Consider the following 19,752-nt stretch of genomic DNA (forward strand, 5'->3'; position numbering starts at 1 on the left):
TTGGATCAAAACATGACTGGTGTTTTGGATTCAGTTAGGCTAACTTCCGTAGAAAACAAAGAGAACCCTTCCCTAGGCAGGAGTGGAACCAATCTGGAAATTGCCAGCCAGCCATAACAGTAAAAGGATCTGTGAGTGAGATGGTGAGCTGGAACGGAAAGGGAGAGTTGGTAAAGCACTGGGAATCCACAGGGTGCATAATCTGGTTGTGCATCAGCAGGTTCTCTCTCATCATGTCAGTCACTCACAATTAGCCCATATCAGCTTATTGTTTTTTAGATTTAGTCAAGCAAACAGCTTTCTTTTTTTAGTCACTCAGTAGGATATTAAAACTGCACATTTTTCTCTCCACCCCATGGCAAAATGAGTAACAGGGTTCGCTTGATATTAACTTTCTTTACACCATAGAGAATCAGATCAAAATGTAGGCTACACTTCATTGCATATTCAAGCCTGTCTCAAAACAGTCCCCTTTTAAAGCTCTCATAGAGGATGGTTGGCCACCCTTTGTAGCCTTTAAAATATTGCAACATTACAATTACAAAAAAATACTTATGTCTTAAAAAAATTATTCCCTCCAGGGCTTGAAATGAAGTACGCCCCGTCGGTGTCTATGGTTGAAAATAGACTCTGGGACAGTTCTGGGACTACAGATCCTAAAATCATACAACCACTATACAATAAAAAAACAAAAAAAATGTAAGCTAATGAGGCTGATGCAACAGATCAGTCTGTTTAGCCTAAAATATTGATAAACTTTAATTCTTCATATTATAAACTCAACAATGCAGAGATGGCTGTAGAATACGTGCGAATGTTCCAAAATGCAATTAGCGGAAAACACCGTCTCAAAAGCGCTCCGCATGTGTGAGCGGTTTCATGTGACATTGATGAAAATATCCATTCGAAATTAAGAAAGTCTGGAGCACTAAAAATGCATCAACTAGCATGGGTTACTAATATGACTAGGATTATGCCTTTGTTTTCTGGACAAAAAAATTCACTGTTGAAAACCAATGAGAAAAATGCTGGTTTCAATGTCATGTTAGTGTTAATAAAATAATTCCCTCAACATTTCTATGGTCGTATTTTGGCTAGGTTACTTTGAAACAAGGTAAGACATGCTTCATAAAATAAAACATTCAGGGTTTCAACAATTACGTTTATGGTTAAATAGTCGTTAAATGCTGACCGCCTCCACTCAGATTCAAGTTATGTAAATTGCGGAGCGCAATTCCTGCACTCTCTGGTCTTGTGACCATTTGATCTAAAACGAACCGTGCCTTGAGGACAACTTGTATATAGCCTCGTTATTGTTATTTATTGTGTGTTATTTTAGTATGACTATTTTCTTTTGATCTATTTATTTTTCGTACTAGTTAAATTAAAATGATATTAACTGCATTGTTGGGAAAGGGCTCGTTTAGTAATAATTTCACCGCAAAGTCTACACTTAATGTTGTATTCGGCGCATGTGACAAAATATGATTCAATTATTTAGACGTTAATGTTAATTATTATTTGCCAAACATGACTGGCGTTTAGCCTCAATTTTCTGTAATTTAAAAGTGTCATTTATGTTTGGCCAAATTTTCTGGCGCCTCCATCACGTCAGCATCAGCTTGGACATGACGCCGTAGAGAATATGCACGAAGGCCCAACAAAATGTAGATTTGGGGCCCCCAAAATGCTCTGACTGCATGTGTGGGTATGGATGAGGGTACGCAGATGCGGGAGCCATTGCGCCCCCCCCATGATGAGTTCAGATTGTATATGTGCCCCCCACCCCCATCAAAGTTGCCCATCCCTGCCTTAGATGATCGGATATGACCTTTGGATGACCGTGTCTCTGCTGTAGCATACACCCCCCCCCAAAAAACACACCCTTGCCTTTTGTGACCACAACTTTGCTGATAGTAAATACAATTTTCCTCAAAGTAGCTATGATTGAGATGTGGTTGTCCCACCAAGCTATCTTAACATGAATTCACAAACTAAGTAGCTCTGGATAAGAGGATCTGCTAAATGACACATTTTTGTGTGTGAGAGGAGCCTCACTGTTTGTCAGGGGTTCCCGGGAGCCACCTGTCACATGTTGCTGCTGTTACTCAGCCAACAACACAATAAACCCCGCCTGCCTGCCTGTCTGCCTTTCGACTGCCAGGCAGCAGTAAAAGAGGTAGGAATTGGTGGTCACAGGCCCAGAGCAAGTCAAGGGGACTCAAGCATACCGAAGGGCAAAGCCACATAATGAAGCCATAGTTATGCAAGTAGTATTTGTCTTTACTGCTGTTCAACATTCAATACAGTTGACACAACATGGCTGGAAAACTTGACTTGAGACATTCAAAGGATGCATTCACTTTTTAAAAAGACAGACAAATCTTCTGTATGAACAAAAACAATTCCAAATCCTTACTGCTCATCAGAATGACCATCTGTCCAAACCGGACAGCATAGATGAACAATCTTCAGGAAATAAACTAATTCCATTCAGGTATTGTGAACTGGACTAAAATAAAAATGAATGTCTTGTTTGGTCTGGATATTTAGTACCATGTGTGCTTTGTTCAACTATTTAGAAAATAGTTTGGAAGGAAGTATAAATGTGTGGCCATGCTTTCCTTGCTATTGAGATATGAAATGAAAAAGTGCTTGATGTGCGTTCTGGACAGACAGCAGATAGTTGGATATAAAACACAGGAAGATAACAGTGATCTTGTAAATGTTTTACCAACAATGTCACTATAACAGGCCTTACATACAGTACTGTTTACATGTTTGGGAAATTACAAGTTTCAAAACACACCCAATAGGCACATCTAAATGTATAACATTAAAACATCTTAAAAATGATCAACACACTAACACAGCCATATGATCTCTGGTGAGCGTGTGACCGTTGAGAAATAGCAATAGCATTACAAAGCACAGATCAGTGTGAAAGAACTTTGATGACACAGTGTATGTGTGAACCCTCATCCCCCTCACCATGTAGCTCAGATTTACCAAACTCAGTCCTGGGGACCCCAAGGGGTGCACGTTGTGGTTTTTGCCCTAGCACTACACAGCTGATTCAAATAATCAACTAATTATCAAGCTTTAATTATTTGAATCAGCTGTGTAGTGCTCGGGCAAAAACCAAAACGTGCTCCCCAGGACTGAGTTTGGAATTAGCTGATGTAGCTTGTGGCTCCTCCCCAGGACAGAGCACGCCCGTCCCTACACACCAAATCAAATTGTATTTGTCACATACACATGGTTAGCAGATGTTAATGTGAGTGTAACCCCCCAGGTTTGTGCCAGCATCAAGGCCAAGATATGGTTCCTCTTCTCCCTCTATGATAAAGGAATTGATATTGACTGTTCAAACAATAAAAGTACTGGGAATTTGAGATGTGTGAAATGAATCTCTATGCTCCACTGACACCTCCCTTTGGTTAAATCCTGGCAAGGATCTATCATACACGGGATGTATTCAGTAAGGTGAAATGTAGCAGATAGAAATGTAATGAATAGAGCAGACAATTTCCTATTCTTCATGACAATCATATTCTACACAATTGTTTCAAGTTTTATTTGTCACATGCACAAGTACAGTGAAATGAATGACTAGCAAGCCCTTCCCAACAACCCAGTTGGGAATCAAAAAGTATAACAATATATATATATATATATTTTTTTAGAAATAAGTAATAAAAACAGGAGTGTAAGCTTTACTCTACAAAAATATGAACATAACATGTAGTGTTGGTCCCATGTTTCATGAGCGTAAATTAAGATCCCCCAAAACGTTCCATACACACAAAAAGCTTATTTCTCTCAAATTGTGAAGAAATGTGTTTACATCCCTGTTAGTGAGGTCTCCTTTGCCAAGATAATTCATCCACCTGACAGGTGTGACATATCAAGAAGCTGATTAAACAGCATGATCATTACACAGATGCACCTTGTACTGGGGACAAAAGGCCACTAAAATATGCAGTTGTCACACAACGCCACGGATGTCTCAAGTTGAGGGAGCGTGCAATTGGCATTTTGACTGCAGTAATGTCCATCAGAGCATTTACCAGATAATTGAATGTTAATTTCAATACCATAAGCCACCTCCGTCATTTTAAAGAATTTGGCAGTATGTCCAAACGGCCTCATGACCGCAGACCAAATGTATGCAACTCCAGCCCAGGACCGCTACATCAGGCTTCTTCACCTGCGGGATCGTCTGAGATCAGTCACCCAGACAGCTGATGAAACTGTGGGTTTGCACAATCAAAGAATTTCTTTACAAACTGTCAAAAAACATCTCAGGGAAACTCATCTGCATGCTTCCTCACCCGGGTATTGACCTGACTACAGTTCGGCGTCATAACCGACTTCAGTGGGCAAATGCTAACCTTGGATGGCCACTGGCACGCTGGAGAAATGTGCTCTTCACGGATGAATCCCAGTTTCAACTGTACCGGGCAGATGGCAGACAGCGTGTATTGCGTCGTGTAGGTAAGCGGTTTGCGGATGTCAACTTTGTGAACAGAGTGCCTCATGTTGGGGTTATGGTATGGGCAGGAATAAGCTACAGACAACAAACACAATTGCATTTTATCAATTTGAATGCACAGAGATACTGTGACGAGATCCTGGGGCCCATTGTTGTGCCATTCATCTGCTGCAATCACCTCATGTTTCAGCATGATAATGCACAGCCCCATGTCGCAAGGATCTGTACACAATTCCTGGAAGCTGAAAATGTCTGTTCTTCCATGGCCTGCAAACTCACCAGACATGTCACCCATTGAGCATGTTTGCGATGCTCTGGATTGATGCGTACGACAGCGTTCCATTTCCCGTCAATATCCAGCAACTTTGCACAGCCGTTGAAGAGGAGTTGGACAACATTCCACCGGCCACAATCAACAGCCTGATCAACTCTATGCGAAGGAGATGTGTCACGCTGCATGAGGAAAATGGTGATTGACTGTTTTTTTTGACACACGCCCCTACCTTTTAGGTATCTGTGACCAACAGGTGCATATCTGTATCCCAGTCATGTGAAATCCACAGACTAGGGCCTAATGAATTTATTCAATGAACTGATTTCCCTATATGAACTGTAACTCAGTAAAATCTTAGAAATTGTTGGATGTTGTGTTTATATTTTTGTTCAGTGTACATACAGGATCAGTGCAAGTACCACATTTACAGTGTGCTATACTGTAGTAGTTGAGGTACATTCTATCTGAAACTTATGTAATGTTGCACTCTCCTGAACAGCCCCAGGTACGTCCTGAAACATGATATTCCACACTGCCCACGAGCAGGTGCCATTGACACATTAATGGATGTCTGTTGCATGTGTATGAGACACAATGACTTGACACTAAAACAAAACAGATAACTTGACACTAAAACAGAGAAAGTCCATAGCCTAGAGAACATGCCCCATATAGTCCATGAGATGGAACCAAGAGACTAAACTCTTATAACCATCTGACCTGTGGTATTCAAAAGCTGAGTTGTTGACCCATAGCATACCGTAAAAGTGCACTTCCAAATCAGATCATCAGACCTACAGGATATGATCACAACACCTCTACTTCCCAGAGGTATGTAGAGGGATTGGAACAAAACCAATAAGGCAGAAGTCTAGAGGAAGCCAAAAGAATCCTCACATACAATGTTGTCAGAGTCATTTCAGGGGCTGGGCCAGACTCAGCATTGAATTGAGTACTGTGCTTTTTTGAACAAGAGAAACTGAAGTGCTTTTGAGTCATTGATGGATGAATGTTTGGGAAGGTGGTAATGAAATGTGGAATGGGCCGAATAGGCCTAATTGAATTTGGGCTTGGTTTCCATGGCTGAGATGTGATTAGCAGCAAGAGAGACATTATTCAAGAGCAGGGAGCAGAGCTACTCTTGAGGAAAAGGGAAATGCAGCAAGAAGAACTGCCTGAGGACAGAGAGAAAAAGAGCAAGTGGGGGTTGTGACAGGGCAGCTTCACAGTTATTCTGTCAGCAGCAGCCAAGCTCAGCTACTGTAGGGCTCTGCTTTTACTGTTTCACATTCAATTACTGAGTCCGGAAGGCTCATAAAAAGAGTATCTTCTCCCCGATCCTATTCTATGACCACGTCACCATGGTTACATTGGATTGAGAGAAGTTGATATTTTCCGAGATGCATTACACATCTGCCATTGTCAACTAGAGACGGTTACATTTGGTTACAGAAAAACATCTCATCAAGTCCCTGAGAACAGTAGGACGTCATGGCTGTGTTCATCTTCTGCACAAAGGACAGTTATGTTACTTTCCCACAAGGCTAGGAGATGCAACCTTGGGGTTTTTCTATGTCCTGTCACTGTATTTTTCAAACAAACATGGTATTTCAGCTTCCTGATAAAGTTGTATTTATTTGAAAAATACTGTTTAACCATAAGCAATGCAAGATGTGTTTTTCTGTGTTTCACATACTAGGTCAATATTTGTATTTGATATGCATAATGAAATATGATCTTTGAAACTATGAAAGAGTGGAATTCTAATTGTGAGTGACTGCAGTGCTCGCTAATACAGTGAATTTAACAGATAGGTGATGGTTTCTTACCAGCCTAGTGTTGACCACAGGGAAGACGAGGGCCAGTAGGGCACCGTTCAGCATATGGACCTGCAGCCTGCGGACAGAGAGTACACGTCACACACTTAACTCCATAATCAACAAAACCAAAGAAAAGTTTGCTTAAGATTCTGCAAGCCAAATGCATCATATACCATATGATACCAACCAGCACCTGTCAAAGTGCTAGGCTAGTATGGAAACGTGCTACACTTGGACCGGTGGCTTAATGCAATGAACTTGGGCATCCGCAGATGATAATTTAGGTAGATTCATTGTTTGTGTATCTCATATACTAGTATATATCCTCATTTTGTAGTGTACCCTACATCTGGTTGTTGATCATCTTCAGCATGGCCCATGTGATGTGACATAATCCTGTAGCTTTTGCATTACATCTCATTTCCTTCCCTCAGGGAACCCAGATTAGTCTTCATATCCTTTTCAGTCATTTTGTTTCTATGCAGACTAGTTCAGCTACATTTCAATTTTCCTCTGACTGCATGGCAGAAGGACAAGGCAGGGTCTTGATTGGAACAGGGAGGGTTTGGAGGCCAGTATGGCTGTGGTCCAGCTCCAACCCTCCTAATTAAGTAGAGGACAGAGAACAGGGCCCAGGTGTTCTGTACTGACCCCCACCTTAGGGTTCCTCCCTCTGCTATAAGACCCTACCCACATAAGTAGAGGCTGACAGGCATGTCTGCACTTTGGGAGTGATTGGTGCTGTGATACGGATCCTAGTTGGAGTCTCCACAACTAATGGCTCTGCTCTTTTCTCTATGGGGATCCTTTAGGGATGGAACGATTTACCAATACGCATCAGTCCACGAATCAAATGTTTAAGATACAAGTGCATCGATTCGCTGACCGCAAACCGATCCAAATGTAGCATGAGTTGGTCAGAAAATCAATTCAAATGTTATGAATCGGCAGTTCACCCATTTGTTTTGCTCATATTACTATGAGCAAAACTAATTTTGTCTCTGACAAAAAAAATTATAATCTTGGCCGACCAATAATCTGTTCTTTCGACTAATCGATTAATAAATCAACTATATATATATGCATTGAGCTTGTCTGAAGCTTTAATTAAGCGCAATGTTTGATGAAATAAGACAATAATGACTCAAAAAGGAAGCCAGGGATCAAGATAACCAGAAGGGGGAAAAAACGTAACTTGACGAGCGTCCTCCCGCTCCTACTGGTGTTCGCAGACTGCCGTTACTCTCCTGAAGTTGCCAGTAATAGGTTGCCGACTCCTCGTGTAGCCTTTCTCATGTGGAATGCCAATTTAATTGACCATTTCTACTGATCTGCGTGCCAGTTATGGTTATCATATGCACATTTTTGTGGAACAGTTTTATTTAATTTATAATAAAGTCTTTGTATCTCAAAATAATTGGTCTGTTAATCAAAATTCTGTCAATCTAAAATCAAAATTATACAAACTTAAAAAGTAACTTCAATTGCCAACTATGTAAAAAAATTGCCTATAAAGCCAACAAATAAAAACATTGCAGCCTACAGGTAGAAAATATTCTGATAAAAATAAATAACCTAGGAATCACATTGGAACATTGTATCAACTATTAACTTTGGTCCAGCCCGAAGTGTGCTAGCAAATTTGCAACATTGTATAAAATATTTTGGGCCCTCAGTTTCCTGCACTAGTGAGCTCGGGACAGACACAGCTGTAGGCTATTTGCGCAAGGGATAAGAAGTAATCAGGTAGGCATATTTTATGATGTTTCCACTGGATCAGAGCATGATATTTTTCCCTTTCACGCTGAGTGGTTATGGAAAGGGAGAAAGCTGGAAAGATTTTTCAAAATACATTTAGGAACTATTGTCATTCTCAAAGGATGTAAAAACAGACTGTTTGCTTGTTGTTTGAGGTGAAGAAAACATTACTTTGAGAAGCTCCACAGTTCATTAGTGGTGGTGCGTTAAGCCAATCAGAAATACTATCAGATCTCCAAATGGGCACATTTATATGCCTACATTTGCACCCTGACACGGTCGCCAGATGTACGATGTTTCCTCCGACACATTGGTGCGGCTGGCTTCCTGGTTAAGTGGGCATTGTGTCAAGAAGCAGTGCGGCTTGGTTGGGTTATGTTTTGTTTCAGAGGACGCACAGCTCTTGACCTTCGACTCTCCTGAGTCCGTATGGGAGTTGCAGCAATGAGACAAGACTGTAACTACCAATTGGATACCAAGAAATTGGGAAGAAAAAGGGGGGAAAAAAGAGGGACTCCCAAGTATACAGACTACACTGTCTGACTTCAGTCTTGTTGCGCCATGGGTGTCCATTGTTTCTGAAGATGTGTTGTACTATAGCAGCTTTTTTCCAACATGAGCTTCAATAATGATAGTACAGTAATTCAAAAACAAGAGGACTAACAAAAACTCTTGTGGGATGTTGGCAATATTACACACCTCGGCTGTGATTATGAAATGTCCTGAGAAGGAACCTCAGCCTGACCGCCAGATGATGGAACTAAATTTGCATGGCATTGGTTTGAAATGTCATGGTCTGGTGTGGTGAAATGTGCACAGTGGTCATATATCAACAGCATAGTCAACTGTTGCTTGTGACATTCTAAAACCACAATGTTCTTTTCACTTTCGTGGCATTGCAGAAGTCCTAAAAAGGTTAGTAAAACAAGGAAATTTCAGACAAGTGGGGACATTTTGCTGGTCCCCATAAGGAAAAAGGCTATTTTAGGGTTAGGGGCTAGGGAAAATAGGCTTTTGAAGGGTAATAAATGTTTTGGTCCCCACAAGGATAGTACAACTTGTGTGTGTGTAATTAATGTTTGTCCATGTACTATGTAGGCACCTGAGCTGAGCCATAGGGGAGACTAGGCATCTACCACCCCACGGTCAGATTAGGGGGGGGCAGTGTTGCCTGTTTTTTGTCCACCCCACCTTGGTTCTGAAGTTACCATCCTCCACTAATTAACTTGTAATTTTAGCATATTATGTTTTTGAGCAAGTAATTTATCAATATTTATCGTTTACAAATTAAGTGGGCATTAACAGTTTTGTGGAACCATGAAGCCAGTGTCCAGTCAGTCTCATTGGATCTCCCTCCTCGTCTCTCGAGTGTAGCCTAATGCATGCAACCAGCTAGCGCAACTTCACAAGGAAGAGAACCGATTCAACAGATTGTGGTAAACCCTCAGAATTCCCCTCAGCTTCACATATTGTACATGCAGTTCCTGGCTAAGTTCAGTGTCCTACTGTGCTGGGACTCAGTCATAAGATGAGCACTGAGGTGTTGACAGGGTGATGGTCTATTTTAAGAAGAACTTTGACAGTCAGGTGAAGTAATGCCTGGGAAACTCCAGTCAATGGCTAGTCTGCGTTCTCACATAGCTAACTCAGCATGACACCTTAATACGTGGTGTGGTCAGTAGGATAAAATGGGTGGGTATTTGGGGTGAGGGTGGTTGGATACGTATTTGAGGGTGGTGGCTTGTTGAGGTGGGTGGGGTTGGGATTTCATGGCGGTGAGAGTGTGTAGAATGGAGGTACTCACCTAAAGAGGACCATGGCTGTTTTACATGGGGGACAGGCCAGCAAGAAGATCTGTGGAAAAAGATGAAAGAACACTGATAAAAATAAATATGCTACTGATGTATTCAACTCCAAGTCGGGTCCTTTACGGATACTGGGTAGGCCGTGGTGCTACACGAGATACTGGGTAGGCCGTGGTGCTACACGAGATACTGGGTAGGCCGTGGTGCTACACGAGATACTGGGTAGGCCGTGGTGCTACACGAGATACTGGGTAGGCCGTGGTGCTACACGAGATACTGGGTAGGCCGTGGTGCTACACGAGATACTGGGTAGGCCGTGGTGCTACACGAGATACTGGGTAGGCCGTGGTGCTACACGAGATACTGGGTAGGCCGTGGTGCTACACGAGATACTGGGTAGGCCGTGGTGCTACACGAGATACTGGGTAGGCCGTGGTGCTACACGAGATAATGGGTAGGCCGTGGTGCTACACGAGATACTGGGTAGGCCGTGGTGCTACACGAGATACTGGGTAGGCCGTGGTGCTACACGAGATACTGGGTAGGCCGTGGTGCCTCCTTGAGAGTCGTTGTAAAAGCTGCATCCTGAAAAGGTCATAGAATGTACATAGGTTTTTAGTGACACCCAACACCAACAGGTTATATAAATCAGACTGACCACCAATATTATACTGAACAAAAATAAATGCAACATGCAACAATTTCAAATATTGTACTGAGTTAAGGAAATCAGTCAGTTGAAATAAATTCCTTAGGCCCTAAATCTAGGGATTTCACATGACTGGACCGGGGTGCAGCCATGGGTGGGCCTTGGGCATAGGCCCACCCACTTGGCAGCCAGGCCCACCTACTGGGGAGCCAGGCCCAGCCAATCAGAATTGTTTTTTCTGTACAAAAATGCTTTATTACAAACACAGGCTGTACCTGTTTTAGGTTACAGTTATAACAGTTGCCAAGAAGGCTACTGAGGCTATTTGATCATAATGTAAGCCTATCAGAGTGGCCTACCATAAAAAACAAAATGCATCCCATAATATTTTAACATTGAAATAGCTGTGCTGTCATTCCGCCTACAGTAGCAACCAATGTGTGGTGTACAATGTAGACTTTTGGAAAAAATATGCAGAGCGTGACAACCTGTTTAAAACCACTTGTCATTCAGATAAGGTGACAAAATGTGTTGTTTGATACAAGAAACCACTTTACAAAATAAAGTATTATTCCCATACCATTATTACAGAGAATCAGACAAATTATGCTACCCTGTACGTATTGGCTACTTATTTAAGCCCGTCTCAAAATACAACACTGCCCCTTTAAAAATACAACACTGCTAGAAATGCACACATTTTGTGCTGTTGTAGGAAGCAACCACTCCCCCATTGTTGACTAGAAAGGTGTTATAACTGGGCTAATAACTCACTAACACAAACTATGAACAAATGTGCACATGTGGCTAAATGCAGCTATTGCTTTGAGCTCTACAAGTACATCTACTTGTGACCACTCATGCTGTAAACACAGTCCAGTTCAAAATGAATGGTCAGATCCATACATGGTAATGGTATATTTGTATATAGGGATACTGCAGCTGATTAGTTATGCCGCACCGGTCTGTAGAGTACGGGCTGAGTCATCCCTGTCAATGCAATAGACTCCTACTCTGATGCATTCTGCAAGAAAATATCTTGCATAGTTTGCTTTGCATACAAAGTCTTGGTTAGTTAGTTTTGTTGTTTTGGTGTGTTGCATTGAAAGTGGCTAATATGGGCAATTCCCACAGTAGAAAGGGAAACATTGATAGTGTTAGCTAAAAAGGGGAAAACTAGAAAGTTGAGTCAAGTTTAATCTTGTGCTTCTCTACGCAGGCTGATATTTATTCTGCGCGGCTGTCCTGCGTGCCTGCACACACACGCAGTTTAGAGGGCACATTGCTCCTCAGCACCCTCCCAATTGCATGCTCCCTCAACTTGAGACACCTGTGGCATTGTGTTGTGACAAAACTGCACATTTTTTAAAAAGTGGCCTTTTATTGTCCCCAGCACAAGGTGCATTTGTGTAATGATCATGCTGTTTAATCAGCTTCTTCTTGTCAGGTGGATGGATTATCTTGGAAAATTAGAAATTCTCACTAACAGGGATGTAAACAAATTTGGGCACAAAATTTGGGAGAAATAAGCTTTTTGTGCATTTGGAACATTTCTGGGATTTTTATTTTAGCTCATGAAACATGGGAACAACACTTTACATGTTGCATTTATATATTTTTTCAGTATATTTAACTCCTTATTTTTGGCACTAAACAGTCTCCATATGTACTTTCATTCACCTTTTCAACTGGTACCGGGGGACCTTCAGAACAAGTCTTGTGAGGCCTGTGGTCATCCTAGAGCGAAACATGTTCGTGAGAGTTTCACCTTTGCACAGAGGGGTCATGTTAGTGTGCAGCCCAAACTGTTTGGACGCTACAGACAGAAGTTGGCAGATCGGCTGTACCGACTTCAGTCCCAAGACGCTTGTGGGAGTCGTAGAGCAATCACAATAGTAGGCCAAACCGTTCGGACACTACATATGATTTTGTGAAAAGGGATGTCTCATGGCCTTTCACCACAGCTGCAGAAGTGCGACATAGGCTAATGTGATGGATTGAGACGTATCCAATGCAAACAAAAAACATCTCCAGCTTAAACTGACTGATTTTTTATGGGGATAGTTTTTTTTTTTTTACTAATGAAATTTCAGCGGGGGCGCTGACATCAACCTTAGGGGGTTAAAACACCTGGCTTTCTGCGTAATCTCTCAAATTATTAGGACATGTAAACACCTTAAAAGGAAAATTCCTTCAAGGTCCATTGCTGATATAGTCCCAAAATGTCATGATTTCAAAAGCAGGATTATATGATGCAAAATGCATCATACTGGCTGTATTTCTGTATTTTTGAAGTTATACATCTTAAACTTGATTGCTGACATGCAAACATTTTTGGGACTATACTCTTTTCTAATCATTTGTCAATTAGTCAGGGAAGTTGTTAAAAGATTACTATACATTAGTTCCAGCAGTGTGATCTGCACACATGCTTGCACAAGCAGCTCGAGCCTCCCTCTTTTGCGGGAGGGAAGTGAGTTCAGAAAAACTGAAAGTATGCATTCTCACATACAAACGTCTCCAAAAATAACATGGTCGCTGTGATAATGTTTATTTTGATTGACGATTTCTTACATTTATCAAAGTCCCATCAGGTAGTCTGATTTCAGATGTGTCCATGTAAAACAGGATTATGAGGGAAATCTTTCTTCTTGCAAAGCAGGTACACGTTTTAAACTATTATATTAAATCTGAGGATTCACAATAATTGTATTATTGTGTGCATGTAAACGTACCGAACAATGGATAAAGTGAACACTTACAACCTTCTCAACTGTCATTTACTGCATAAGCTACTAACCTAAAACAGATGCACTCTAAATTATTTTAAAATGGCAGAAGCTCTGAATGATGGAGCCGAAAGGAAATTAGTATGAATATTTTATTACCATCAAACCCCTGCAACTTATCCAGAATGCCGCAGCCCGCCTGGTGTTCAACCTTCAAGTTTTCCCATGTCACACTGCTCTTCCACACACTCCACTGGCTCCCAGTCAAAGCTCACATCAACTACAAGACCATAGTACTTGCCTACGGCGCAGCAAGAGGAACTGCCCCTCTCTACCTTCAGACTATGCTCAAATCCTACAACCGGACTACTCCATTCTGGCACCTCTAGTGTCTTGGCCCTCCCACCCCTACAGGAGGGCAGCTCCCACTCAGCCCAAGCTCTTCTCGGTCCTGGCACCCCAATGGTGGAACCAATAAACTAACTCGCACTTGACTCTTCCCACCCTACTAGCGCTGACTTTGCTGATAGCTACTTTGAGGAAACATGTACTTACTATGACTGAGATGTTGCTGTCCCACCTAGCTATCTTAAAGGGATTCTTTGGGATTTTGGCAATGAGGCCCTTTATCTACTTCCCCAGAGTCAGATGACTGCACTAACTGTATGTCCCTCTGGATAAGAGCGTCTGCAACATGACTAAACTGTAAAATTCCCAGTTTGCAAATATTTGTTCATTGCACTTGTGTGAGCATGCCTTCGTATTAGTGAGTATTGTGCTAGACTGCTACTAGTGTTCTGTTTTGGTGGACATTTTCTCAGCCAGATGTGACATTCTGAATATCTTGGTCTGTCAAGGCCAGTGCTAGACCCCTGCCTGAACCCTGTGCTCCCATGCTGCTCACGGCTCTTCCCCTCAAAAAGAATAGGCCGCTTTACACACTCATCCTTCTCCAGCCACACAGCTGCCTGCCTGCCTGCCCACCTGTCTGCCCAGAGACTCTGCTTGGGTTATGTAAATGTCTTAACACAAAACAAGAACAAGCATGTCTTGGATGTAAATTAGGGTTTTGCCATACAAATTCTATCTAATGAGATAATGACAGAGCAAAGCATTCGTTATGTGTGCATGCTGTGCTTTTGTTCCAGCAAGATGACACAGTGGTGAGTAACAATGGGAAGCCCCCCCCGCAGAACAGCCTCAATTTGTCGGGCATGGATTCCACAAGATGTCGAAAGCGTTCCACAGGGACGCTGGCCCATGTTGACTCCAATGCTTCCCAAAGTTCTGTCAAGTTGGCTGGATGTCCTTTGGGTGGTGGACCATTCTTGATACACATAGGAAACCCAGCAGTGTTGCAGTTCTTGACACAAACCGGTATGCCTGGCACCTACCACCATACCCCATTCAAAGGCACTTACATTTGTTGTCAATCCATGTTTCAATTGTCTCAGCTTAAAAATCATACTTTAACCAGTCTCCTCCCTTTCATCTACACTGATTGAGGTAGATTTAACAAGTGACATCAATTAAGGGATAGAGTACACATGCTCAGTCAATGTCATGGAAAGAGAAGTGATCAACTGACCAAGGTATCCCTGTTTGATATTACCCACAGCCTTGTAGGGCTGACCCCATTTAGTAGACTGATCGATAAGCTGTTGGTCGACCGAGATTAGTCGAGCAGTAGCCAAAATAAATATAGACATACAGTACCAGTCAAAAGTCTGGACACACCTACTTATTCAAGGGTTTTTCTTTCTTTGACTAATTTCTATATTTGTAGAATAGTGAAGACACCAATACTATGAAATAACACATATGGAATCATGTAGTAACCAAAAAAAAAAAAAAAAAGTGTTAAACAAATCAAAATATATTTTTGATTCTTCAAAGCAGCCACCCTTTGCCTTGATGACAGCTTTGCACACTCTTGGCATTCTCTCAACCAGCTTCACCTGGAATGCTTTTCTAACTGTCATGAAGGAGTTCCCACATATGCTGGGCACTTTTTGGCTGCTTTTCCTTCACTCTGCGGTCCAACTCGGGGCGGCAGGTGGCCTAGCGGTTAGAGCGTTGGGCCAGTAACCTAAAGGTTGCTAGATTGAATCCCCGAGCTGACAAAATAAAAATATGTCGTTCTGCCCCTGAACAATGCAGTTAAAACTTCTTAAGACTAGGGGGCAGTATTTTAGTTTTTGGCTAAAAAAACGTACCCATTTGAAACTGCCTATTTCTCAGCCCCCGAATCTAGAATATGCATATACTTGTCAGATTAGGATAGAAAACACTCTAAAGTTTCCAAAACTGTCTTAATATTGTCTGTGAGTTTAACAGAACTGATATTGCAGGCGAAAACCGGAGGAAAATCCAATCAGGAAGTGCCTTTTTTTTTAAACCTCTGTTCTTATGCATCCCTATTACTCATTAAAAGGGATATCAACCAGATTCCTTTTTCTATGGCTTCCCTAAGATGTCAACAGTCATTAGACAAAGTTTCAGGCTTTTATTTTGAAAAATGAGCGTGAAAGATCACATTGCGTAAGTGGATAGGTGGGGGCTCTCAGAGTGAGTTGTGCGCAACAGAGAAAGGCGGCCATTGTTTCTCCCGGTCCGATTGAAAAAACAACACTCCCGGTTGATATATTATCGAATATATATTTGAAAAACATCCTGAGGATTGATTATAAAAAACGTTTGACATGTTTCTGTGGACATTATGGATATTATTTGGCATTTTCGTATGTGTTTTCGTGACCGCTCTTTCCGGTGGATTTCGGAGCATAACGCACCAAACGAATACGAGGTATTTGGATATAAAAGTAATATTTATCGAACAAAAATAACATTTGTTGTGTAACTGGGAGTCTCGTGAGTGGAACCACCCGAAGATTATCAAAGGTAAGCGATTAATTTGATTGCTTTTCTTACTTTCGTGACCAAGCTAATATAAGGCTAAGCTAATGTAGCATAGAAAGCTACACTCACAAAAGCTTGGATTTCTTTCGCTGTAAAATATATTTTCAAGACCTGACACGATAGGTGGATTAAGAACAAGCTAAGCTGTGTTTTGGTATATTTCACTTGTGATTGCATGATTATAAATATTTTTAGGAATATTTTTTAATCTGATACGTTTGGAAATTTCCGTCTTCCTTTCAGGACCTGAATGAGGCTGTCGTTTTTTTCTTCATGACGCACAACCCAAATGGCTGGCGTTTTTTTGTGGTAAAAGTAATATTTATCGAACAAAAAGAAGATTTGTTGTGTAACTGGGAGTCTCGTGAGTGGAAACGTCTGAAGATTATCTAAGGTAAGCGATGAATTTTATTGTTTTTCATGCTTTCGTGACTATGCTAATTTGTGGTTAGCTGATGTAGCATTGAAAACTACACTCACAAAAGCTTGGATTTCTTTCGCTGTAAAATATATTTTCAAGACCTGACACGATAGGTGGATTAAGAACAAGCTAAGCTGTGTTTTGGTATATTTCACTTGTGATTGCATGATTATAAATATTTTTAGGAATATTTTTTAATCTGATACGTTTGGAAATTTCCGTCTTCCTTTCAGGACCTGAATGAGGCTGTCGTTTTTTTCTTCATGACGCACAACCCAAATGGCTGGCGTTTTTTTGTGGTAAAAGTAATATTTATCGAACAAAAAGAAGATTTGTTGTGTAACTGGGAGTCTCGTGAGTGGAAACGTCTGAAGATTATCTAAGGTAAGCGATGAATTTTATTGTTTTTCATGCTTTCGTGACTATGCTAATTTGTGGTTAGCTGATGTAGCATTGAAAACTACACTCACAAAAGCTTGGATTTCTTTCGCTGTAAAATATATTTTCAAAATCTGACACCATAGGTGGATTAACAACAAGCTAAACTGTGTTTTGGTATATTTCACTTGTGATTGCATGATTATAAATATTTTTAGTAATATTATTTGACTGTGGCGCTATGCTATTCAGCGTTGCTGATGACAATTATCCCGGATCCGGGATGGGTGGTTGAGAAAGGTTAACCCACTGTTTCTAGGCCGTCATTGTAAATAATAATTTTTTCTTAACTGACTTGCTTAGTTACATAAAAGGTAAATAAAATAATAGTCATCATCCCAAACCATCTCAATTGGGTTGAGGTCGGGGGATTGTGGAGGCCAAGTCATCGGATGCAGCAATCCACTCTCCTTCTTGGTCAAATAGCCCTTACACAGCCTGGAGGTGTGTTGGGTCATTGTCCTGTTGAAAAACAAATGATAGCGCAAACCAGATGGCATGGCATATCGCTGCAGAACACTGTGGTAGCCATGCTGGTTAAGTGTGCCTTGGATTCTAAATAAAATCACTGAGTGTAAACAGCAAAGCACCCCCACACCTCCTCCTCCATGCTTTACGGTAGGAACCACACATGCAGAGATCATCCGTTCACCTACTCTGCGTCTCAAAGACACGGCAGTCGGACTCATCAGACCAAAAGGACAGATTTCCACCAGTCTAGTGTTCATTGCTTGTGTTTCTTGGCCCAAGCTAGTCTCTTCTTACTGGTGTTCTTTAGTAGTGGTTTCTTTGCAGCAATTCAACCATGAAGACCTGATTCATGCAGTCTCCTCTGAACAGTTGATGTTGAGATGTGTCTGTTACTTGAACTCTGTGAAGCATTTATTTGGGATCCAATTTCTGAGGCTGGTAACTCTAATGTACTTATCCTCTGCAGCAAAGATAACTCTGGGTCTTCCTTTCCTGTGGCAGTCCTCATGAGAGCCAGTTGCATCATAGCGCTTGATGGTTTTTGCGACTGCACTTGAAGAAACGTTCAATGTTCTTGAAATTTTCCGGATTAACTGATCTTCATGCCTTAAAGTAATGGACTGTCATTTATCTTTGCTAATTTGAGCTGTTCTTGCCATAATATGGATTTGGGCTTTTATCAAATAGGGCTATCTTCTGTATACCACCCCTACCTTGTCACAACACAACTGATTGGCTCAAATGCATTAAGAAGGAAAGAAATTCCACAAATTCACTTTTAACAAGGCACACCTGTTAATTAAATTAAATGCATTCCAGATGACTACCTCATTATGCTGGTTGAGAGAATGCCAAGACTGTGCAAAGCTGTCATCAAGGCAGAGGGTGTCTACTTTGAAGAATCTCAAATATAAAATATATTTTGATTGGTTTAACACTTTTTTGGTTACTACATGATACCATGAGTCTTATTTCATGGTTTTGACCTCTTCACTATTAGAAAATAGTAAAAAAAAATAAAGAAGGAAAGAAATTCCGCACATTTCCCAACTCCATAGGCCTCTCTGGCACTCCCCAATCACCTCTGCATAGCTCATGAGTGGCAGTTATCTAGTGTTCCAACAAGCTTTAACAGTATCACATCAGAATTAGAAGAAGTTGTTCCAAATCGAAATGTTTAAGTTTAGGCATTAACTCTGAAATCGTGATCTTTATCTCCTATCGTATTGCCCAAGTTGACTACAGGTATTTACTTAAAAAGTATCTAAAAAAATATTCAAATTAGTGATGCACCGATATCACATTTTTGGCTGATACCGATATCCAATATTTTCCTTGCCCCCCCAAAAAACGATACCAGTAACCGATATTAAAACTTTTAGCGGCCTTTTAAGAATTCTTATACAGTTAAATAGTGAAAACACACACACACACAGCGGTCTAAGGCACTGCATCTCAGTAAAGAGGAATCACTACAGTCCCTGGTTCGAATACAGGCTGTATCACATCCGGCCGTGATTGGGAGTCTCATAGGGCGGCGCACAATTGACCCAGCGTCGTCCGGGTTTGCCATGATTGTAAATAAGAATTTGTTTTTAACTGACTTGCCTTGTTAAATAAAAAAGGTTATGCACACACCCGAAAAAGTTATTTTGTTGGCATTTACGTATGTCCCCATTACCAGTAAAACATAACCAAACCCATTTATTTCACTTACTTGTGCTGTTTTGCTGTTCATTTGTTCAGTCATTTCATTCTCAACCAGGATTTCTCATACTTTGGAATGCCGTTTGGGTCGTTGCGTGTCAAATAAGCTTGTTGACCAATCATGACCTGAATATGACTGCACGTCACATAATTTTACACGTTCAAACATTTTTTACGTGGTTATTACACTATCACTCGTATTTCATATGTCACAACGATTCATTAATACGTATGCTGTGATGCTGGTAGTTCTCGCGCACCTACAG

General features: G+C 41.2%; 1 protein-coding gene across 1 annotated transcript in view; it reads right to left on the reverse strand.

Moving 5' to 3' along the window:
* LOC129863979 (transmembrane protein 164-like) overlaps window positions 1-19,752 on the reverse strand; it is a 43,333-nt gene that overhangs the window by 11,037 nt on the left and 12,544 nt on the right. Inside the window, exons 2-3 of the mRNA XM_055936473.1 lie at window positions 10,152-10,201; window positions 6,599-6,665 (exon numbers count right to left, since the gene is read on the reverse strand). Coding sequence (XP_055792448.1) covers window positions 6,599-6,665; window positions 10,152-10,201 — 117 coding nt within the window. The remainder of the gene's footprint in view (window positions 1-6,598; window positions 6,666-10,151; window positions 10,202-19,752) is intronic.

The sequence above is a fragment of the Salvelinus fontinalis genome, chromosome 10 (assembly GCF_029448725.1).
Source record: "Salvelinus fontinalis isolate EN_2023a chromosome 10, ASM2944872v1, whole genome shotgun sequence".
Classification (NCBI taxonomy): Eukaryota; Metazoa; Chordata; class Actinopteri; order Salmoniformes; family Salmonidae; genus Salvelinus; species Salvelinus fontinalis.